A 19,337-nucleotide genomic window follows, 5' to 3' on the forward strand; every position below is an offset into this window, starting at 1 on the left:
GGAGCCGCATATTAACTTCTGAAGAGCCGCATGAGGCTCCGGAGCCACAGGTTGGCCACCCCTGCCCTGGACCATCCTTCCAGGCGGGCGAGGGATAGCTCAGTGGTTTGAGCGTTGGCCTGCCAAACCCAGGGTTAAGTTCAATCCTTGAGGGGGCCATTTAGGGATCTGGGGCAAAAATCTGTCAGGGACAGTACTTGGTCCTGCTAGTGAAGGCAGGGGGCTGGACTCAAAGACCTTTCAAGGTCCCTTCCAGTTCTAGGAGATAGGTATATCTCCATATATTATTTTTATGTTATTTTATATTACTCCCTTCCAGCTGTTTTACTGAGCTAGAAGATGGTGATCCCATGGTGAAGCTGGTTGAAAAGGGGAAGAAAATCACACCCCGCAATTTGACTATTTTCCCCCTCAGATTTTGTTGGTTTCCCCCCCCCCCCAATTTTGAAATTCCATCAAGATTTAAGAAAAAATAAAAGTGATCCGCTCTATAGCTGACCGGAAAAAAAGGTAACGAATTGGCAAACATGTCACTGAAATGCTCCTCTGCCTCCTCCCAGTGAATTTCGAATTTCCAAATGAGAAAATTCCCCCCTCAGCTCTAGCATTCACACAGTCACACTCAGAGAGAAGGGGTGGGGGGGGGAAATAACCAGAGGCGAGGAAAGTTATCAGAAACGTGTATTTTTTTTCTTTTTAATAGTAAACCTCTTTACAACAAATATAGTGAAAGAGTTTCCAAACAAAACTCATCAGAATTTTTCATGGTAATTTTTTTTTATCTCTTTTTCTTATCGTGTAATATACAATAACGCATCACCATACAGCACAAAGAAAGGAATATTGAAAAAACAAAACGGACATCTCACTGACGTGCTGCCATCCCTGGGAAGGAGCCACTGATTGTCAAGGGGGGTGGGGTGGGATGGGTGGGGGTGGGAAGGGACAGGACTGGGGATAAGAAAGCAAGGATGTACCAAGAAAGAGCTCCCAGGGGCTGGGAGATTAATATAGAAGGCCAGACCCCAGGGATGCAAATGCCTAGAGAAAGATGGACCTAGCCAAAGATCCTGGATGGAAATTTACAAGTTACTCGCATGTATCCACTTCTCTACTGCTTTCTTGCTTTCAATAGATCGATAGTATCCCAACGATCCAGATGAATCAAAGAGGGGCAACACCCCAGAAAAATTACCCTTTCCCCCATATCTCTCCTACACGAAGAGCATGGATTTTTTTTTTTGTTTTAAACTGATCTGCTGCCACCCAAGAGAACAGAATCCCTTAATTCACACACAAAAAAGGGGAGGGAGCATTGGGGGGGCGGGATGTGGGGCGTGGGAAGGAAGAGGTTAAAAATATATATATATATATATGTATACTTATAGATACAGAGTATAGCTTTTTAAAATTGCCTTTCTAAACAATAAATAAAACTAATAAAGGGAAGTGCACAATTTTTTGTACATTTGCTGCACCATCACGGGCGGGAAAATGAAAGCGTCCTGTGACAATATAGGCGGGCTGAACTTGTAGGCAATTCGACTCACCACAATATATATATGTTGGGGTTTTGCTTTGTTTCTTTAGTGCATAATTTAAAGGGTTTATTCTATTTTACAAAGGTTTTTGCACATAGCCCAGAGAACACTACATCTATCCCGATCGATCTGATTTACAGGGAGCGAGGAGGGTGGGGAGCTAGAGGGAAAGAGGACCTGATGTTAACGTCACCCAGAGGAGATCCGAGATAGGCGTGCGTGGTCACCAACCACAGAGCGGCCACAATCCTGAGAATTTTTAACATCATGCCAGTAACCGCAAGCTATTCTGAAACAGGCGGCTGGGGGGGAGAGGGGGGAGAGGAAGAGGTCTTGGGCTGAGCTGAAACAAAGAGCAACTGCCCCAAGCATGGCCAGAAAGTGTGCTTTCTGGTTTGTCCTTCCTAAGGAGAATCTGGTCTAGATTCTCATTTACAATTTTACATAATTCTGGCTGGGTAAAGGGACCCTAAAGTGGGCACAAATTTATACCCACTACGACCTCCTTTCTGCTGCCACAGTTGTGTGAAAGAGGTTTAAGGCACACAAAAGCTGTTCCACTTTATACCAATATAGTTAAAGAGAGAAATCCCTCCCAAGTGTGGATGCAATTATACTGGCATTAAGGGGTTTATATTGGTATAGCTATTCCCATATGGGAAGGGGAATACACGACCCAGTACAAGGCACCTTTATACCGGTTTAACGGCATACACACTAGGGGTTATACTGGAATAACTATATCGGTAAACTATTCATCTCCCCCCCCCCCCGAACTGATATCGTTATACTGGGACAAAATCTGTGAGTAGAGCAGGTGTTAGTATAAATGAGAACAGGCCTGTAGACAAGGGGCTGGCAGATCACTTTCCCTACCTTTGATCCCACTCAGTCATTGTGGGCTTGCTCTCAGATTTGTTTTCTCTGCTGGAGAGACTGATGTGAAAGGATCGGAGAGCAATATTCGAATGGGACAATAAAGACAAGTCTGCACTTTTACCCAGCCAGAACGGCGTAAAGGGGCCTCAGGGTAAATGAGGCCCAGTGGAGCAGCTAGCGTAAATCAGCGTAGATCCATTGCTTTCACAGAAGCTATCTGAGTTACAGCAGCCGAAGATCTGGCCCATTGACTCCAACGGAGCTATACCGATTTCTGCCCCAGCTGGGAATCTGGCCTACTTCCTATAGCGTGTAGAGGGGATACAGAAGAACCGGCCCAGCTTTGCAGGGAAGATTGTCTCTCCCCAGGACAGTCACACACAATTTCCTTTCTGCTAGCAAAGCGAGATTTATTAAACAGAGACAGGGCAGAACCGGACCCACCTAATACTTCGGGAAAGTGCAGATCCACACCGGGCTCAAGGCAATGAGGTCTGAGCATTCCTGTTTCTGCCGCCACGCGAGGGCTTCTCTGTCCCTTATGGGGAATACAGAGGAGGGGGTACAACTCACCCACCCGCAGAGGGGCCAGCGCGAGGCGTGGGCATCACTTCCGACCGACGTTGAAGGCTTCCAGGGGATTCTAGTGGCTCACGCTGGCCTCTCTGAGCAGGAGGGGAAATTCACCCAAGACGACCGGGGACGTGACCTTTACTCCCTTTGCCAATACTGCTTCCTAGTGGTTCATTGCTTGCAGTGGGGATCACACCTGGCATCTCTGGCTTTAAATGCAGGAGCCTCTTCTGTTTGAGCTAAAAGACCCCCTTAGCCAAGGTGGTGGCAGGGCCATTCACTTCTCTGTGGCCCAGACACCTCTAGCAGAGAACAGAACGCCACACTGAAACTAAGCAATGGGCACACCTGGATTGGAATGCCACCAATCTAGCCTTAACTCAGTGTCTGAGATGGTCACTCTGGTAGGTGGGCCATTTCCAGACTAGCAGGGGGACAATTACATCAGAAACCACAGAATTAAGAAGCAGGCCAGACGCTCAGCTGGCATAAATCAGCGTTGCCCTGTTGTCTTCAACAGAGCTCTGAATACATTTACTCTATCTGAGGACCTCTTGCTACCGGCTAAAGCCACTGGGAAATACAGTCCTGATTCCTCACTGTCTTTAACCTGTGCTGATGCAGCGTGATGCTGTCCCCTGTAGCGGCTAAAGCAGTTTAAGAGTTTTACTGCGCACAGACTAGCTCAACCAGGAGTAAGACACTCCTTCTTTCAGATCCCAAGGTCTCGGGTTCATGCCTCAGACAACCCAGCCCGGAGAGCTATAACACACAACTGGCCTTGTCACCGACACCCGTGCAAAGCTAATGCTTTACACCCTGACTTCGCACTGGTGTAACGTGCAAAGGGGTGGGTGAATCAGTCCCTGGGACTTTCAGGACTTCTCTACGAAGTATCATCATTCTGGGCTCTGTGGCAAGCTCTCTCTTTGCTCAATCCATCGCCAACTCCCGGCCCTCTATCCACCCTGGCATGTCGCCTGGATGGGTTTAAATTCTGCAATATAGAACAAACAGGGGAGGGGCGGGGAAGGGGGAGCAGGTCTGTGGATAAAGGAAAGGAAGAAGGACAGGTCAAGAGAAGGTAAAACAAGAATAAACTGTACAATTGCGGCCATGTCCAAAGTCAGTATTATTACAATATACTCTGACAAAAATATAATCTCATTTCATATCAATACAACAAAAAAAACCAGTTTCCTGTACTGTTACCATTGCTAACATATTGAAACTTGCTATTTACAATTACAGGAGCCAGGTAAAATACTACAAGTTAAAGATCAGAGAGAAGGGAAGAAAGACCGGGAGACTGGCGCTCCAGAAGGAAGAAAAACCAGAGGAAAGGCCCTCTTCTACAAACTGTTCATGGCTTCTGGTTTTCAGACGGAAGGGGGGATGACAGAGGTAGCGAGAACGTAACACTCAATTCATGGGTGGGGGGTTTTAACAGAGGGAAGGAGGGAGAGTGAAGTGGGGGGGGGGAAAGGATGGAAACAGGTGAGAAAGGAAGAAAATACTGGGCCTCGCTCTCAACGGGTGCAAATTGGCTTCACCAATGAAGCGCCACTGATTTACCCCAGCTGAGGATCACGCTAAGATGTAAGAGAGAGGAGGGCAATGTTATTTTCTAGGCGCTCTGATATCTGTGGTGCCAGGACAGGGTTATTCCTTGCCCAGCTCCCACTTACCAAGGCAAGCTGGCCAGATCTGACCCCATCCTGCTTTCCCAACGCCCCCCAAGGGCAGCTTTGGGGGGTGGGGGGAATGCAGGATCCAGCACTCTTCTCTCTCCTCGCACAGCTAGTCAGGATCTTATTACGGCTGCAGGGGGGCATTCCCAAACTGCCTTCGCTCTTTGCCCCCCAAGGGCTGTGTCCTAGCACAGGGAGAAGCCATCTTGATTCGAAGCTTCAGTCTGGCCTTTTATAACAGTAGAGATGAGTCCCCCCCTCCACCTCAGCACCCTCTGAATGGCTCTGCGCCCAACCCAGCTCACTTTCCTCATGGGAGTAAGCCCTGTTGATTTACTCTCCTGCCATGAGGAAGTCCCATTCAGCCTTAGCTTCCCCCAACAGAGCAGAGCACGCTGGCTCCTGCTATCAAGGGTTCTAGCCCGGCACAGGTTGGAGACCAGCGGCCCCGCCGCAGCTAGCGCCGATCTACACCCTGTCCCCCCCGCGAACGGGCCCTCTGGCCTTTTCAGCAAAGCTGCTGCAACACACGGGATGAGGCGGCCATGTCCCCTTCTAGTGGCTGGTCCGCACAGAGGATAAGAGCTTGCTACTGCTACCAGCTAAGGGAGATACTCCTTTTGCTCAAGTGATAGAGGCCTAGGCTTTTGGTGCTAAAGGTCCCGGGTCACTACACTGGCTCATCTTGTGTCAGCCTTGTATAGAGGAAGCCGGGGGGGGGGGGGGGGGGGGGGGGGGGGGGAGTATTTAAGTTTATTCCTGTGAGGCATGAGGCCTCCTTAAACCCGACTGGGGAACCTAAACTCGAGTGCAGGGCAGCCATTTTGCCAGTGAGCCGTTCCCCCTTCACAACTGAGGCAGTCCTTGGTGTAGGGCAGGAGGCAGCCACCAGGCCACCACTCAAGTGCCAGGTGCACCTGGCTCCCACAGCCCTGTCTTGACCAGCACAGGATCTGCCTTTCTGCCATCCCTCTGCCAGCCTCTCCTCACCCCCACTGCCACCAAGCCATGTGGTCGAACAGTCGTACACCAACCCAAACGTGAAGCAAAGGCTGACAACCGGACAGACCACGAAGGAATCGGGCAGCTCCCTCCATTGCTCCCCACCCCCATGATTTTATTGGGCAAACAGAATTGTAGGCCAACGAAGAATATATTTCAGATGCTTTCAAAGGCCGGGATCTCTCAAAATCCTACCCAACGTTTGGGGGAATGAACCGGGAAGAGAGGACGACATCACGATGAAATGGGGAATGGCATGGAACAATAGGCATGGGAAGAAACACACCTGAAACCTTTTAGCAAACTGAAAACAATTCTTTGACTCCATCAGGTTACAAAACCGTGTAAACGTTCGCTAGAAACCTTGTCGCTAGTAGGGATAGTTAAGCAATGTAGGGAATTGGCATTTACCAAAAAAAAAAGGAGTTTAAGAACTCCCGTGTAGCCATATATATATTTATATATATATATTCTTTTCCTGCAATATCTCTGAAGAGAGCCACTAAAAGAAGTAAATATTTCTCTCTAGATTACCCGTCCACGTGGTTATTCAAAGTTTTACAATGTTTATCCTAGAGCTGGTCAAAATGTTTCAAATTGCTGTTGAAATTTGTGAGGTTGGGTTTTGGTTTTGGTTAAGCCAGTCAACGTTTAGTTTTCAAAATTTCAACGGAATTTTCTGGCCCCAAAAAAGGAACTTTTTTTAAATAAAAAAAATCAGTTTGTTGATTCAGATGGATGAGATTTTTCAGCAGTGCGGAAGTTAAGGCAATTTTCTTTGCTTCCTCCTGCGAAACACAGTCGCTCTTGGGTTGTTGTTGTTTTTCAACCGGCTCTAGTTTACACCAAATTGTGCCCTCAATTATATCCCCACGTGAGCTTCTGGGTAGTAATATTGCTTTATGGTTGTATAACTGAGGGTGGGGTGGGGGATTAGCCTTGGTGTGCAAAATTTCAGAAAACCGTATGATTTGTTGCTGACAAAATATGTCCTATGGAGGAAATTTGGGCTAAGCTCAAAGGAACGAGTGGTCGTAGTAATGCTGAGTTTGGAGAGAAATCATTTAGCACAGCCCCCTCCCCCCCAATGCTGACAGCCTCAGCATGGCTCCACTGACTCCAGTTTACACCAGTGGAGGATTTGGCCCCATGTGCTTCGCTGCCTAAGTCCAGAGGTGGGCTCAGACCCCAACACTGCTCTGGATTTTGCGCTCCCCGATTCGCAGCTGCCCGGCCCCTTGTTCGCTCGTTGACGTCAGTGCAATATGAGTGTGATACTCTACCAGATGAAACAGCAGTGTTTTACACTCACTTTGCAGCAGTGCCAGTGATTACATGAGAAGCGGGCCAGCGGAGAACCAGGCCCCTCGTGTTTGGCTTTCGCCCACTATAGAGATAGGACCCAAATATGAAATTTGCATTGAGAGCCAACCTCCGACCCCTCCGGCAAAGTGAAGGGGTGGTAGGAGCCAAGTTTTTCCTGTTGGCTTATCCCCATTCAGTACTTCATTCAACCCAATTTATACCCATTCCCATATGCAATGGTACCTGATTGCCACTGGATAACTCTGTTAGGAGTTTGGCTGTCCAATTCATTCTATTCAGTTGCTTACAAGCCTGAATTCTCCTTCACCCAGGCCCCTTTCCACCACTCTGGCAGCATAAAGGGGCCTTCAAGTAGGTGCAGCTGTGACTCCGACTTTGAGATCCCTTTACTCTGCTGGAGAATCAGGCTCCGTAAAATTGATCTCCAATCTCTAGTCTGCACTCTGCTCAGGCTTCAGAGAGATCTTCTCTCTGCCCTTCTCATGCGGGCGATGCCATGTCCCATAGACTCATTGCACCTTTGACAATATTTTGCTGCAAACCCAAATTTTGAAATGACACCGATCTCTGAAATTTTGCTCCCCCTGCCTCCCACCCCAGTTCCTTATTCAGAAAAAGGCAAATCAAACCCAACCTCTTTCCTGAAGGGATGACAGGAAATATCACGTTATTTTTGAAGTGGCCTAAAATTTCCATAAGCCTTAGGGCTGCAAAAACCATACACATGACCACAATCTGTCCCAACGCAGTCAAATGGCCTCTGTCGTGGCCAAACATAAGCACACCCAGGGGTTGAAATGAACAGCCACCAGGGCACCAAAATGCTACAACTCCCAGGAGCACCATCTCCGATGTATACGGACGAAACTCCTGATCCAATTTCATGCACTGGAATCGACTCGACAAAGTATGACTTTAAACAGGAGTCCAGTGTTGTGTTTGATTCTTAATTTACCCAGGAAATCCTCAGTGCACATCTTGATTTGTCTCATGCCCTGTCCTTGAAGGACAATTTTGTTCTCCTGATGGGTTAAAACAGTCTTTGATGGAACATTTAACCTATGGTTAAAATCTGTTCATAACCTAGGCTACGCCCTACATTTTTGGTGTTCGTAGGGAAGGTGCCACATCAAAGCAAACCCCACATCTGAGTCACTTGAGAAGTAAACCTGTTACACAAAGGCCTCTTTCCGCTGCTCTGGCAGCGTAAAGCAGATTTATGACCATGCCACTGTAGCTCTCCCACAGCAATGTAAAGAGATCTTCGTGTAACTTCAAATAGGCCCCTTGTATTTAACCCCAGAGTATGTATGTTGAAGGATCCACATAGGTTTCAAGAAGGAAAAGATCAGAAACAGACTTTGGTAAGTAACCACATCTTTAGAAAGTAATATATCATTTTTTTGAAACATATCAGTGCATACTTCTTATATGAAAATATACACAATTGTATTTCATTCTCCAAAAAAAAATAATAATAAAGGAACAATTAAAAACAAAAGCAAACTAGCCAAACACAATATATTAGCTGTTTTTCATTGTTGTCATTGTTTAAATTTTTTTTTTTTAACGCTACACTTTGTTCAGGTTACACGTTTTTTGTCTTTTTTTTGTTTTGTTTTTGTTTTTTGTAAATGTTTTTTTTCTTCATGCATTTTACACCTTTTATAGCGTTTGAGAATAAATAAGCTCCGTTTTGCTTCCATATCTCTAAAAACTGCAGCATTTGAACTGTTTGTCATTTAAATCGTGCAATTTTTTTTTGCAACACCCCTTTTTAAAAAATGGAAAAAATATATATATATATTTTTAAAACTAAACCCTATACAACGCAAAATTCCAAATTAAAAAAAAAATTATACACAATGTAACTGTCAACAGTACAGTGGAGCACAAGAAATAAAATTAAAAGATCAGAAACATATTTATAGAAGCACAAAGGAGGGTGTTGATTTCTTAGATTGTCATTCTTCTGGTTGTCTTTTGAAAATCAGGAGGCGTTGACTGGATTCTACAGTCTGTGGGGAAATAGAGAATAACCCAGACGAAAAAAACCCAAACAAACCCAAAAATCATTTCACCCAAACGGTGAAGCTAATGCGGTTGTCAAACCCCACATCCCCCTCCGTCAATTCCCATGGTGCAATCCCAACTGTCCCACAAGCATATTTCCAAACGGGTTGAGCCAATGCACGTTTTAGAGTCCCACCACCAGATTTCTGAAGATCACCTTTGAACCTTGGCTTTTTATTTATTTGAAATGTTAGCTGCTTGGTGCCACAGTTTAATGCCATTTTGTAACCGATTTAGCCAGTCAATTGGTGGTCTGTCTCCATTCTCTCTCAAAATATATATATGCACCCAGGTTGCATTTTTATTTTCCAAGCTCTCAGCTCCAAGATAGACATGCCAAGTTGGGAGTTAGGGTATGAAGTTAATAAGCAAAAAGGTTTTTCCTCAGGTTTGTTCTACATTGATGTTTGAGCAGGTCAGATGGCTGAGTACCAGATGGTCTTTTCTACCTGTCAATGGAGTTAACCATTTCGGATCCTCTTGACTACAGAATGCACTGAGAACTGCAAATGACATTCCACCGGAAGTCTCCCAACAGGAGAGAAAGTGTTTATTTGCAGGATAGCGACGGAAAAATAAAATTGATGAGAAATGCTTTGTATTCTGCTTAATTTCAAAGCATGGCCGTGCAAAGCCTTCGGCTGGATGGATGGTACCCATACATCGCTAATGCAATAAGGTGGGCGTGCTCTGAATTTGATGGTCAGATAAATTTCAGATTGGGGACTTCAGCTTAGATTGACATATGGAGGCAACATAAAACCTGCCACAGAGACCTCCCACATACTGCCCGGTTTGCAACACAGCCCCACGTAGCCTTGCAAAACTCCATTCTGGATTGCGAGCCCATGGGGAAAGTAGTCAACATTTTTATTGTGGAAAAAAAGCTGTTGACATTTGGAAACTTTTTTGTAATAAAACAAAAAGTAATAATGATCAAAACTTTTTCTCAAATCAAGTGTTGTCAAAGTTGCAAATTGCTCAACTTTCGACAAGCAAACAGAATAATTTGTTGATTTGTCCATCATTATGGCGAGTAGGATTTTGCTCCCAAGCTGCTCCATTTTCACGATAATTTTGCAAGGCGGCAGTAGTCCATAAACCCAGAATTCGCCAAGGGCCAGATCCTCAGTGTAGATCAATGGAAATAACTCTGATTTACACCTGCTGGAGATCTAGCCCCCAGGATGAAATTCATCCATACGCAGAGGGGCCGACACGAGATGTGTACGCCACTTAATTCCTATTTAAGCCCCATGGCTTGGAGACTAGTGGGTCTAATGCTCCTCAGGCCTTGACTGGGCCTTTGCACATAGAGGAATTTCATTTAAGGGAAAAAAGTCATGGTAGAAGTTATCTATGGAAGAACCTGCTAGCGAATTCATCTGAACTGCCAAACAAAGTGCTAAGTTAGCATCTGATTATGTAGGACAAGCAGTGCTAGTTGAACCCTGCTATTCACTAGAGAAAGGCTGATGGACCTGGACAATGAAGTCCTTCCTTGAGCCATAGAACCATGCAGCCAGCAGCATTGCTACTGCTCTTCATTGCTCTGGAACAACTCCCCGAGGGGCACGTTCAATCCAGGGCCTTTCTACTGAGGCTGTAAGCAAAGGGGTCGAGTTTGCGCCAGTGAGAACTCATGACCACTCGGGGAACGAACTGAAATCTGCCAAGGAGAGCTGTGTTTTAACGGCACACGTATATTTAGAGAGGCTTTAGATCTGGGAGAACTAGGCCCCCAAAAAAAAAATTAAATGAAAAACTAATTCAACAAAAAAATGGCTTTTTTTTTTTTTTTTTATAAGAAAAATTTCACCTCTCAAAATTAGATTTTGTTTACATTTTCCCTTTTTCCCCCTAAGAAAACCTGCATTTATTGCATTGCATTTTCATGTAACTGTTCATTTTTGGGTTTTGGAGGGCTTTTTCCCCCTCTTCCCTTATTGCTAATTTTGGTCGGTCAGCATAGTCGCATGGAAGGGCTTTTCCAAAACTGAAGACTTCCTAAACCAAAAACGTTCATTTCAAAACTGAAAATATCCATTTTTCTAATTGAGAATTTTCAAAAATGGAACAACAACAACAACAACAACAAAAAGATGAAAAAGTTCCAAAATGTTGCGGAAAATGTCGAAAAACAAACAAAAATGTTCTGTTTCGAAACCATCTCGCCTTTTAGTGCTTTATTATTCTTATTCTTTAGCTGCTGTAATCTCAACAGGTCTCTGCTTCTCAATCTTCCATCTCGCGCTGAGTTGGAAGTATTCTAAAAGTCTAGAAACTTCTGGAATAAATGGTGGGCTACAAGAAGCCGACTACACCCGCAAATCCTACCATGACTTTTTCCTCCTCCACTTTGAAGTATTTCTGGGCCTGTTTGGCGGATCTCAAAGCCATTGAGCTTGTAGATGCTGAAAGAGAATTTGCTTTCTCAACTATCTCAGGGAGGAGCCACGCATGGTAGCAGAACTCCACTGGCATAGGTAATTAACCCAGTGAAAACAAAGCTCCCCCCGCTGCAGAACTGAGATGCCCTCGCAAGTTTGGTGGGGGACCATGATCCCAAGCCGAGGATAAACGTAAAAGGTGGGATGGGAGAGCAGGTAAGGGGATAAACTGAGCCCTGATATTAATGCTCATCCATTCGCAAATGCAGGCGAAAGGAGGGACTGAACGCTTGTCTGCAGGGGACTCAGACGTTATCTGCGGGAGTTCCCGAAAGCCCTTCGGTACAAGATTCCTGAGCAGACTGCACTGGTTTCCCTTCTCGTTTCAATTTGCTGACCCCGGGGCAGTGGGGGGGAGGGGGACAGGAATGGGCATACCCAGTATGGAGAACAAAGCCTTTGAAGATCTTACCTAATGATGAGAGAGGAAGCTGCCCGTCCACAGCCTCACCAGCGTTTGCTAGGTGGGCAATGAACTGGAGGTGCAGCACACACGTGTAAACTAAACCACTAGTCACAGGGAGAAGAAGGCCTGCTGGAAATGACTAATGAACCCCCTCTCTCGCCACTCACCCCCCGGTCTCCCATGCTCCCCATACCTCGGATGACCATGCACGTTGCCAGTTCCTCAGCTGGTGTCAATCTGGCGTTTACGCATCAACGTACACCAGCGAGGATGTTGCCCTTTGGTTTATTTAATTTGGGGGAGGGAGTTTTTTGGGGGGGGGCAGAGGGGGGTTAAGAGTGAAAAATGTGTTCCTGCCTGCTGGAGATCGGGGGACAAAATAAAAACGATCAGAGATGTATGGGATGGCAAATTAAAGGAGCAGAGAGTATAGGGGGAGAGGGGAGTCAGCTTGGCATTTCTGATTGGAATGCCCAGCGGCTGCCATTTAAACAAAGATGTGAACCACGGTGACGCCTCGCAGCTGTGCCAACCCTTATGTGACGCCTACGTGGCGAAGGCGTAAGTTTGAGTGACCTGAGACCCGCGGTGGAGAAACGTGCTGTCTCCTGACTTTGAACAGATTTTCTAATTCCACACACTACCCCTAGGGGCCGTAACCAAAGGGGACAAAGGCCCCGTCAGATAACTGCTTAGCGTAATCACATGGCTCCCGGCCCACTGAAGCGAATGGGAGCTTTGTACCATTTACTTCAATGCAACCAGGGATTTGGCAGGATGGCTGGAATTCAACCCATGCAGATTCGCCAGTCTCATGTCTATACATCACCAGAAACCCCCCAAACAGGACTTAAGTGGTACCCGGGCCTCTGCCTGGGGGGAATTTTACCCTACACGAATATGTACTAAGCACATAAGCTCTCTCTCAGCTCAACCCTTAGGCATATATCTTGCTACCACTGAAATCGGTGGCAAAGCTCCCATGGACAGCAATGGGAGGTCAGTTCAAAGGATCTGGCCTCTTATAGAATGTATTTTTTTGTCCTAATTCATAAACCTGATCGGGCTTCGGATAAAGTCTTATAGTGACAACGTCGTCATCCGTAAAGGTTAAGCAGGAGAAACGTTATTTTCCCTTCCACAACGTGTGTGTTTCTGCTCACTGGATAGTACAAAGCTTTAGCTGAGCCAATTACAGTATATTAGGGTCGGGTCAGTACAGTACATTGGTGGTAATATTGTCAGGAGGGGATGAAGCTGCATGTTCTGTTCCATCTGTGATGTAGCTAACTGCCTGAGCCATTGTGACAGCAGAAATCAGCTTGAATGGCCTGCACTGGAAGAAAGTATCACAGGGCGATGCCCTCACCAGTTTATACTGGGCTGACTTCCCTCCGTTGAATCCCTAATGTAAACTGTTAAGTTGGAATTTTTCAAATCACCAAGAAAATTTTAATCAAGGTTTCAGTATTTAAAAAATAAATGGGAGGGAAGAGCAGTAAAAGACTTGCGATTTTTTTTTTTTTACCCATTTTGCGACCAAACGATAGCACAGCCTAGAACGTCTGAGTTTCAAAATGATGACAAAAAAGTTCTGGATTTGGATGAGGGGGAGGGAAAGGAAAACAATTGCCAATGAATTTTTTGTACATTTCCCCCTAATTCTTCAACCAAATGTAGAATTGACCAGAACTTTCTAATTTCAAATTACTAATACAAATTTTGCATTTTGAGGAAGAAAAAGAGTTGATGACATTTTTGCAAATATTCCTCACTTGTTGTTCAAGAGCCTTTTCAGAATTCTTCACATTTCAAAGAACAATTAGAATTTCAATGGAAAAAAACTTTAGAAATGTCCATGAATAATTTTTCCTGGTTTTTTTTAAAATCAGCTCTAATTTAAACTTCACCAACATCTAATGAGTATGAATTTTAATTGATGTGAGATTTAAACATTTCTTTATCATTTTTTCCTATCTATGGTTGGCAAAACTGCTTTATTAAAAAAAAGAAAAAGAAAAAGATCTCCCCTCCTCCCCTGCTTTTAAATGTTTTTTTTTTAATTCAGGTATATGCAATAGTTCCACTATGCACCATTCTAGACCTCCGTGGGGTGTTTGAAAAGCTGCCATTTTCAAAGATGGGTGGCACTACTCTGTCGATCTATCTATGCATCCGAAAAAGTGAGGTTTTTACCCATGAAAGCTTATGCCCAAATAAATCTGTTAGTCTTTAAGGTGCCACCAGACTCCTTGTTGTTTTTGTAGATACAGACTAACACGGCTACGCCCTGATACTTATCAGTGGGGATGTTTTCTTTAACTAAATTTCATCTGAACTGCCAGATAAAGCCCTAAAAATCAGGGGCCCGATTCTCATATACACTCATGTCCCTTGATATGGCTCTGGCAGTGCAACGTGGCCTTTAAGTGGCACGGACTCTACTAACATTTGCTAGACTGCTCACCAGTTATACAACGCAGCTCGGGTGACTTACACCGGCTGAGAATCTGGCCCTATAGATTGCATTGGGAAAGCTCTCTTTGCACAGATGATTATTATTATTCATTTTTAATTTAGCAACATAACTGGAGTTGAAACTGATGAGATGAAGCCAAGCCTCCGAACTGGGATATTGATCAGCATTCTGCTACATACAGAGCAGAGATACAGCATCTGACCCAGCAGCATTGGTAGGTTACCAGTTCATGCTGAGTGACATCCACCCCTATTGTGCTGAGGGGCCAGGAAAGGGAGGCATCACTTAAGTCTCACCGAAGTGCTATTTTTTTGAGTGGAACTTAAGCAGTGCATATACCTCACGCTGGCCGTTCTGCACGGCGGTCCCGGTCACTCTCTGATTGGGAGCACGGGGTGGCAAAAAATCTCAGCTGTATTTGAATTTGGCTGCACATCAGGGGGCGTTTAGAGTGCACAGAGCCATGTGGAATTGGAGCTAAAATGTGCATATGTTTGTGTGTGCATAAGAAATTCTCTGCATCCAAATAGAAGTCCTAGGTACTTTCTCATCAAAGGCACTCTTCTCTCAGAATTAGGTCCGACCTCATAAACTGGGCACACGTCTCAAGCCCTCCCCGGCTCCCGATCGCCAGTGGGTGAATTTTATCGACAACAACCTAGCACGCACGCCCGACACTTGCTCGCTGGGATAAGTGATTGATTGTTTTTTTTTTTTTTGTGCCCCGTTCCCCCCCCCCCCCCATTCTTGATTCTAAGCTGCTCTCAGCCATGGAGTGCCTTACGTATTGCAAACATTGCCTGCTGCGCTAGAATGAATGCCTACAAAATCCTAAAGCTATTTCTCAGGCAGTTTATAATAAGTCCCCGCCCCCACCCCCAACCCAATTAACCCCCCCCCCGCCCCCCCTCTTCCCCCTCCCACCCCCCCCCCCTGGTACAACCCCCCCCCCCCCCCCCCCAACACACACATCTGCCCGCCCCCACCCGGACGTGAGCAGAAAGTAGCTCGAAGAGAGTTGGGACTGGTTATGTTACCCAGGCGTCCAGCCGCACGCGCTTTACGGACGGGCTCTCTCCCTCGGCCTCGGTCGTGGGTCTCAGGAGGCCGAGGGACGAGCCGAAATCGGCTCTGGCGGGGTCATCCCGCTCGTTGCCTTCATAGGAGCTGGCGTTGCTGCTGAGGCTGTCGACGGGAGAACGCCCCGTCGGCTCGTGCCGGCTCTGGTGCGGGAAGGAGCTGAGCGGCGTGGCAGTGTTTCGTTCCCGGTTGGGCGAGACGGGCTCCGACTTGATGCTGATGTTGGGGTTGGTGTTGACAGTCAACGTGGTGGTGTGAGATAAGTGACCCCCTTGTCTGCAGGTGGCAGCGGAGGGATGGGGAGTGGAGAGAGGGAAAGGGGAGACAGGAGAAAAGAAGGGAAGGGGGAAGACGAGGGGGAGAAAACGTAGAGGAGTGCACACGTGGGATAGTGAAGGAATAAGAGACAGATGCAGAGAAGGTGAAAAAAAACAGATGGAGAAAGGGGGAAGAGAGAAATATTGATAATTAACATCTGTAAAGGCCTTTTCTATCATAGAAATGCAGAGATCTTATCATCCATCCATCTCAGTGCAGTTTAATATTATCAGTCTACACAGTTGAAGCTGAGACAGAGAGAACGGAAGTAACTACCCCCCCAAATCACCCAGATCTGGGGCAGACTCAGGACGAGAACCCAAGTCTCTTAAAGCCCAACCTAAGGCCTTAGCACAAGACCACCCTACCTGGCATCCTCCAGCCCCATTAAGGTCCCTCTATGCTGCTCCTTCACGCCAAGGAGAACCTGGCCCCTAATGTTCAGCAGTGAAACCCGCTGCGTTAGCAATGACAGCACAGCATCAAATGCGCTTCCTCGAAGGATAAAGGACGTTTGTGGCATTAGGGAGTCATCGGGGTTGCCTGGAATGAAACGTCCTAGGGTGCTTCTGTAACGGGCCAGCTGCAATGGATGGTGTGATTGTTCTGAGGCCAGAAAGATGCTAGCCCTTGCTATGCCGCTATTGCTGCTGCTAGTGGACTTGGAAAGGCAATATAGACATGGAGAATGCACTAGACTGGGAACCAGGAGAGGTGCATTCTGTTCTGGGCCACGCTGCCGGCCTGTGTGACCCTGAGCCTGTCACTTCCTCTCTCTGTGGATCTCTTTCCCATCCCAGCCTTTGTTTGTCTTGTCTAACTAGACTCTAAGCCGTGTAGCTTGAAGCTTGTCTCTTTCACCCAGGGAGGTGGGTCCAATAAAAGATATTACCCCTCCCACCTCGTCTCTTTCATATCCTGGGACCACCACAGCTACAATAACACTATAGAAAACTTTAGCTGAAAATGACAAAATATTTATTAATTTTTTTCATTATTTTCTAGCCAGTTCTATTAGGCTGTCAGCTCTTTGGAGCAAAGATGGGTTCTTACTATGGCCTGGTCTACACGAGGAAGTTAGGTTGGTAAACCACGTCGCTCAGGGGTGTGAAAAAGCCAACCCCCTGAGCGAGCCCCGGTACAGACAGCACCTATCCCCCGGTACAACAGCACTAGAATTCTCCCGTCAACCTAGCTACCGCCTCTCGGGGAGGTGGATTGCCATGCCAACAAGAGAACCCCTCCCGTTGTTGTAGGTAGTGTCTTCAGTGACGCGCCCCAGCATGTAGACAAGCCCCCTAAATGTCTGTTGCAGCCTCTAGCACAATGCGGGGGGGGGGGATCTTGGCTAGGTCCTCTAAGCACAGTTCTATGTTTGTACAATGCCTAGCACACTGGAGTGCTGCTGGTTCACGAATAGGGCACCTAGCTGGCATGGCAATACAAATAAACAATCATCATCATATAAATTACACTACTGAGTCTAAGGCCTATAACACACCCTTCTGATTCCAGCCAGTAAATGGCAGTGGCGCGCGTGCACACACACACACACACGCACGCCAGCTGACTGCAACATTCTCCTCTGTGCCAGTAGTCTGAATACACTCTGATCCCCTTCCCTGCTCCTTGCTACACTAGAGACTTCAGCACAGTGCCCATCCAAACAATGCGATATTGTTACAGCAACCGGGCCAAATCTTCAGCTGACGTCAACTGGGGTGGCTCCATCGCTGCCGATTTGCGCCTGCCGAGGAGCTGTCCCCACCCCCGCAGTGTGTACTTAGGTCCTGCCGTGGGAGTTGGTATACATGAGAAGTGTTTTGAGGGGAGAAAAGCAGGAACCGTCCGGACTGGGGACTGAGAATCAGGCCCGTCTAGATTCCATATAACGTGAATAAACAAACTGTCCCTGTCTGGAGTGAATGCACCTTCCCGGCAGATAACCCAACAGAACCCTCTGTCCTGCTCAATTCAGGCCAAGGACGGAGAAAGGTCACGCACCCCTGCACAGACAAGGCTCCTGCTCATTCCACTGACAGCTCGGCCTGAATGCGCGGCACTTGATCAATCCTTGGTTGATCAAACCTGGCAGCCTGCCTTTGGCTAGGAAGCCGACAACCTGGGTCCAATTCCTGCCTCCACCACCTGCGTGTTGTGTGACCTGCAGCAAGCCACCGAGGCTATGTCTGCCCTGCACCTGGGAGCAAGATGTTGCATTGAGGTTGTCATTCGGGATCTCAAGCCCACCCCCCCCCGGGCTTGAGAACCCAGGTCGTGACATCCACACAGCTTTTCTTAGCGCACCGGCATGAGTCTGTGCACCCCAGCTGGGAAGTTCACTCTCAGATACCCTTCGGGCTTGTCTGCATGGGGAAACTGACTGAAGTTGCTCCGTGTGGACTTTCTATTGCAGAATAATTCCTCTGCTTGGGAAGCACCCGATTTAGTCCAGAATAAAGTGTCCACAAGGGGAGATATTGAACAAAAGCTGTTTGGGTCAGCGTCCGCATTAGAAAAACCCTTGTTCTTTCTGGGATTCGATTTCCCATTTGGGAATGAGGACAATAATTCTCCCTTTGTCTAGTTAGACTGCAAGATATTTGGGGCAGGAACTGTCTCTCAATAAGGGTACGTCTACACAATAAAAGACCCATGGCATGGGCATGGTTGACCCAAGTCAGCTGTTTCAGGCTCACGGGGCTTGGGCTGCGGGGCTGTAAAATTGCAATGTAGACGTTTGGGCTTGGGCTGGAGCCTGGGCACTGAGACCCCACAAAGGGGGTAGGTCTCGGGGGGGAGGCAACTGCCTCCCGTGTCCCCATAGCAAATGAAGCCACTGGCGTTAATAACAGAGTTCAGATACAGAATTCCTCAAAGTGCGTGGCTGTTTTGGTTTGGTTCGTTACAGGGGTATCCTATGGGCCACCCACAGTGTGTAGATCAGTCTGGCTACCGACAAAACCTGGGGGCGTAGCAGGTGGTGTCGGTAGCCTAGAGCGGAACGTGTAACAGCACTGTATTATTACTCCACAGCACCTTCGGGCACCAGGTCCTACAGGTTCTGAACTTGTCAGGAATTTCACATTTCGCTTTGAATATTTTGCTTTCCTCGAGCGAGGACACTCAGAGCTAGGGTAGTTTTTCGATGGAAAATCAGGTTTTCTACTAAACGAATTTTTTTTTGCAAAAAGTGTCCGCTTTCCACAGAAAACTTCCATTTTCATCAGAAAAACAAACTAGTTATTTCAGCCGAAACACTGAAATGTTTCAATTTACATAGCTTCTGTGGGGCCTCGTAGGAGCTGCAGCTCAGTTTCCTCATGTCCCTGCTCTTGACTACATCTCCCATGATGCACCATGCCAGGGACTCCCATGATGCAACTGCCTCCCCTCACCAGGGCAAAACCCAGGGAGCATCATGGGAAATGTAGTCTGTTGAGGGAGCCCTAGCTATAGAGAATGGGAGCATGAGGCACCCGAACTGCAACTCCCATGAGGCAGGATTTCAGAATAGAA

At 46.8% G+C, this 19,337-nt stretch overlaps 1 protein-coding gene across 11 annotated transcripts in view; it reads right to left on the reverse strand.

The window, feature by feature from the left end:
* Window positions 1-668: 668 nt before the first annotated feature.
* MEF2D (myocyte enhancer factor 2D) overlaps window positions 669-19,337 on the reverse strand; it is a 124,492-nt gene continuing 105,823 nt past the window's right edge. For 6 of the 11 annotated variants that reach the window (XM_026656270.1, XM_026656273.1, XM_026656271.1 and 3 more), the window contains 2 exons: window positions 15,458-15,776; window positions 669-9,030 (listed from right to left, as the gene is read on the reverse strand). In XM_026656270.1, coding sequence (XP_026512055.1) covers window positions 8,977-9,030; window positions 15,458-15,776 — 373 coding nt within the window. In that variant the 3' untranslated portion in view covers window positions 669-8,976. Of the gene's footprint in view, window positions 11,500-15,448; window positions 15,777-19,337 lie in introns of those variants that run through there. The other 5 variants (XM_026656275.1, XM_026656276.1, XM_029912470.1 and 2 more) reach the window with 2 other exon arrangements.

Source organism: Terrapene carolina, unplaced genomic scaffold (assembly GCF_002925995.2).
Source record: "Terrapene carolina triunguis isolate 2854851 unplaced genomic scaffold, T_m_triunguis-2.0 Scaffold227, whole genome shotgun sequence".
NCBI classification, from domain to species: domain Eukaryota; kingdom Metazoa; phylum Chordata; order Testudines; family Emydidae; genus Terrapene; species Terrapene triunguis.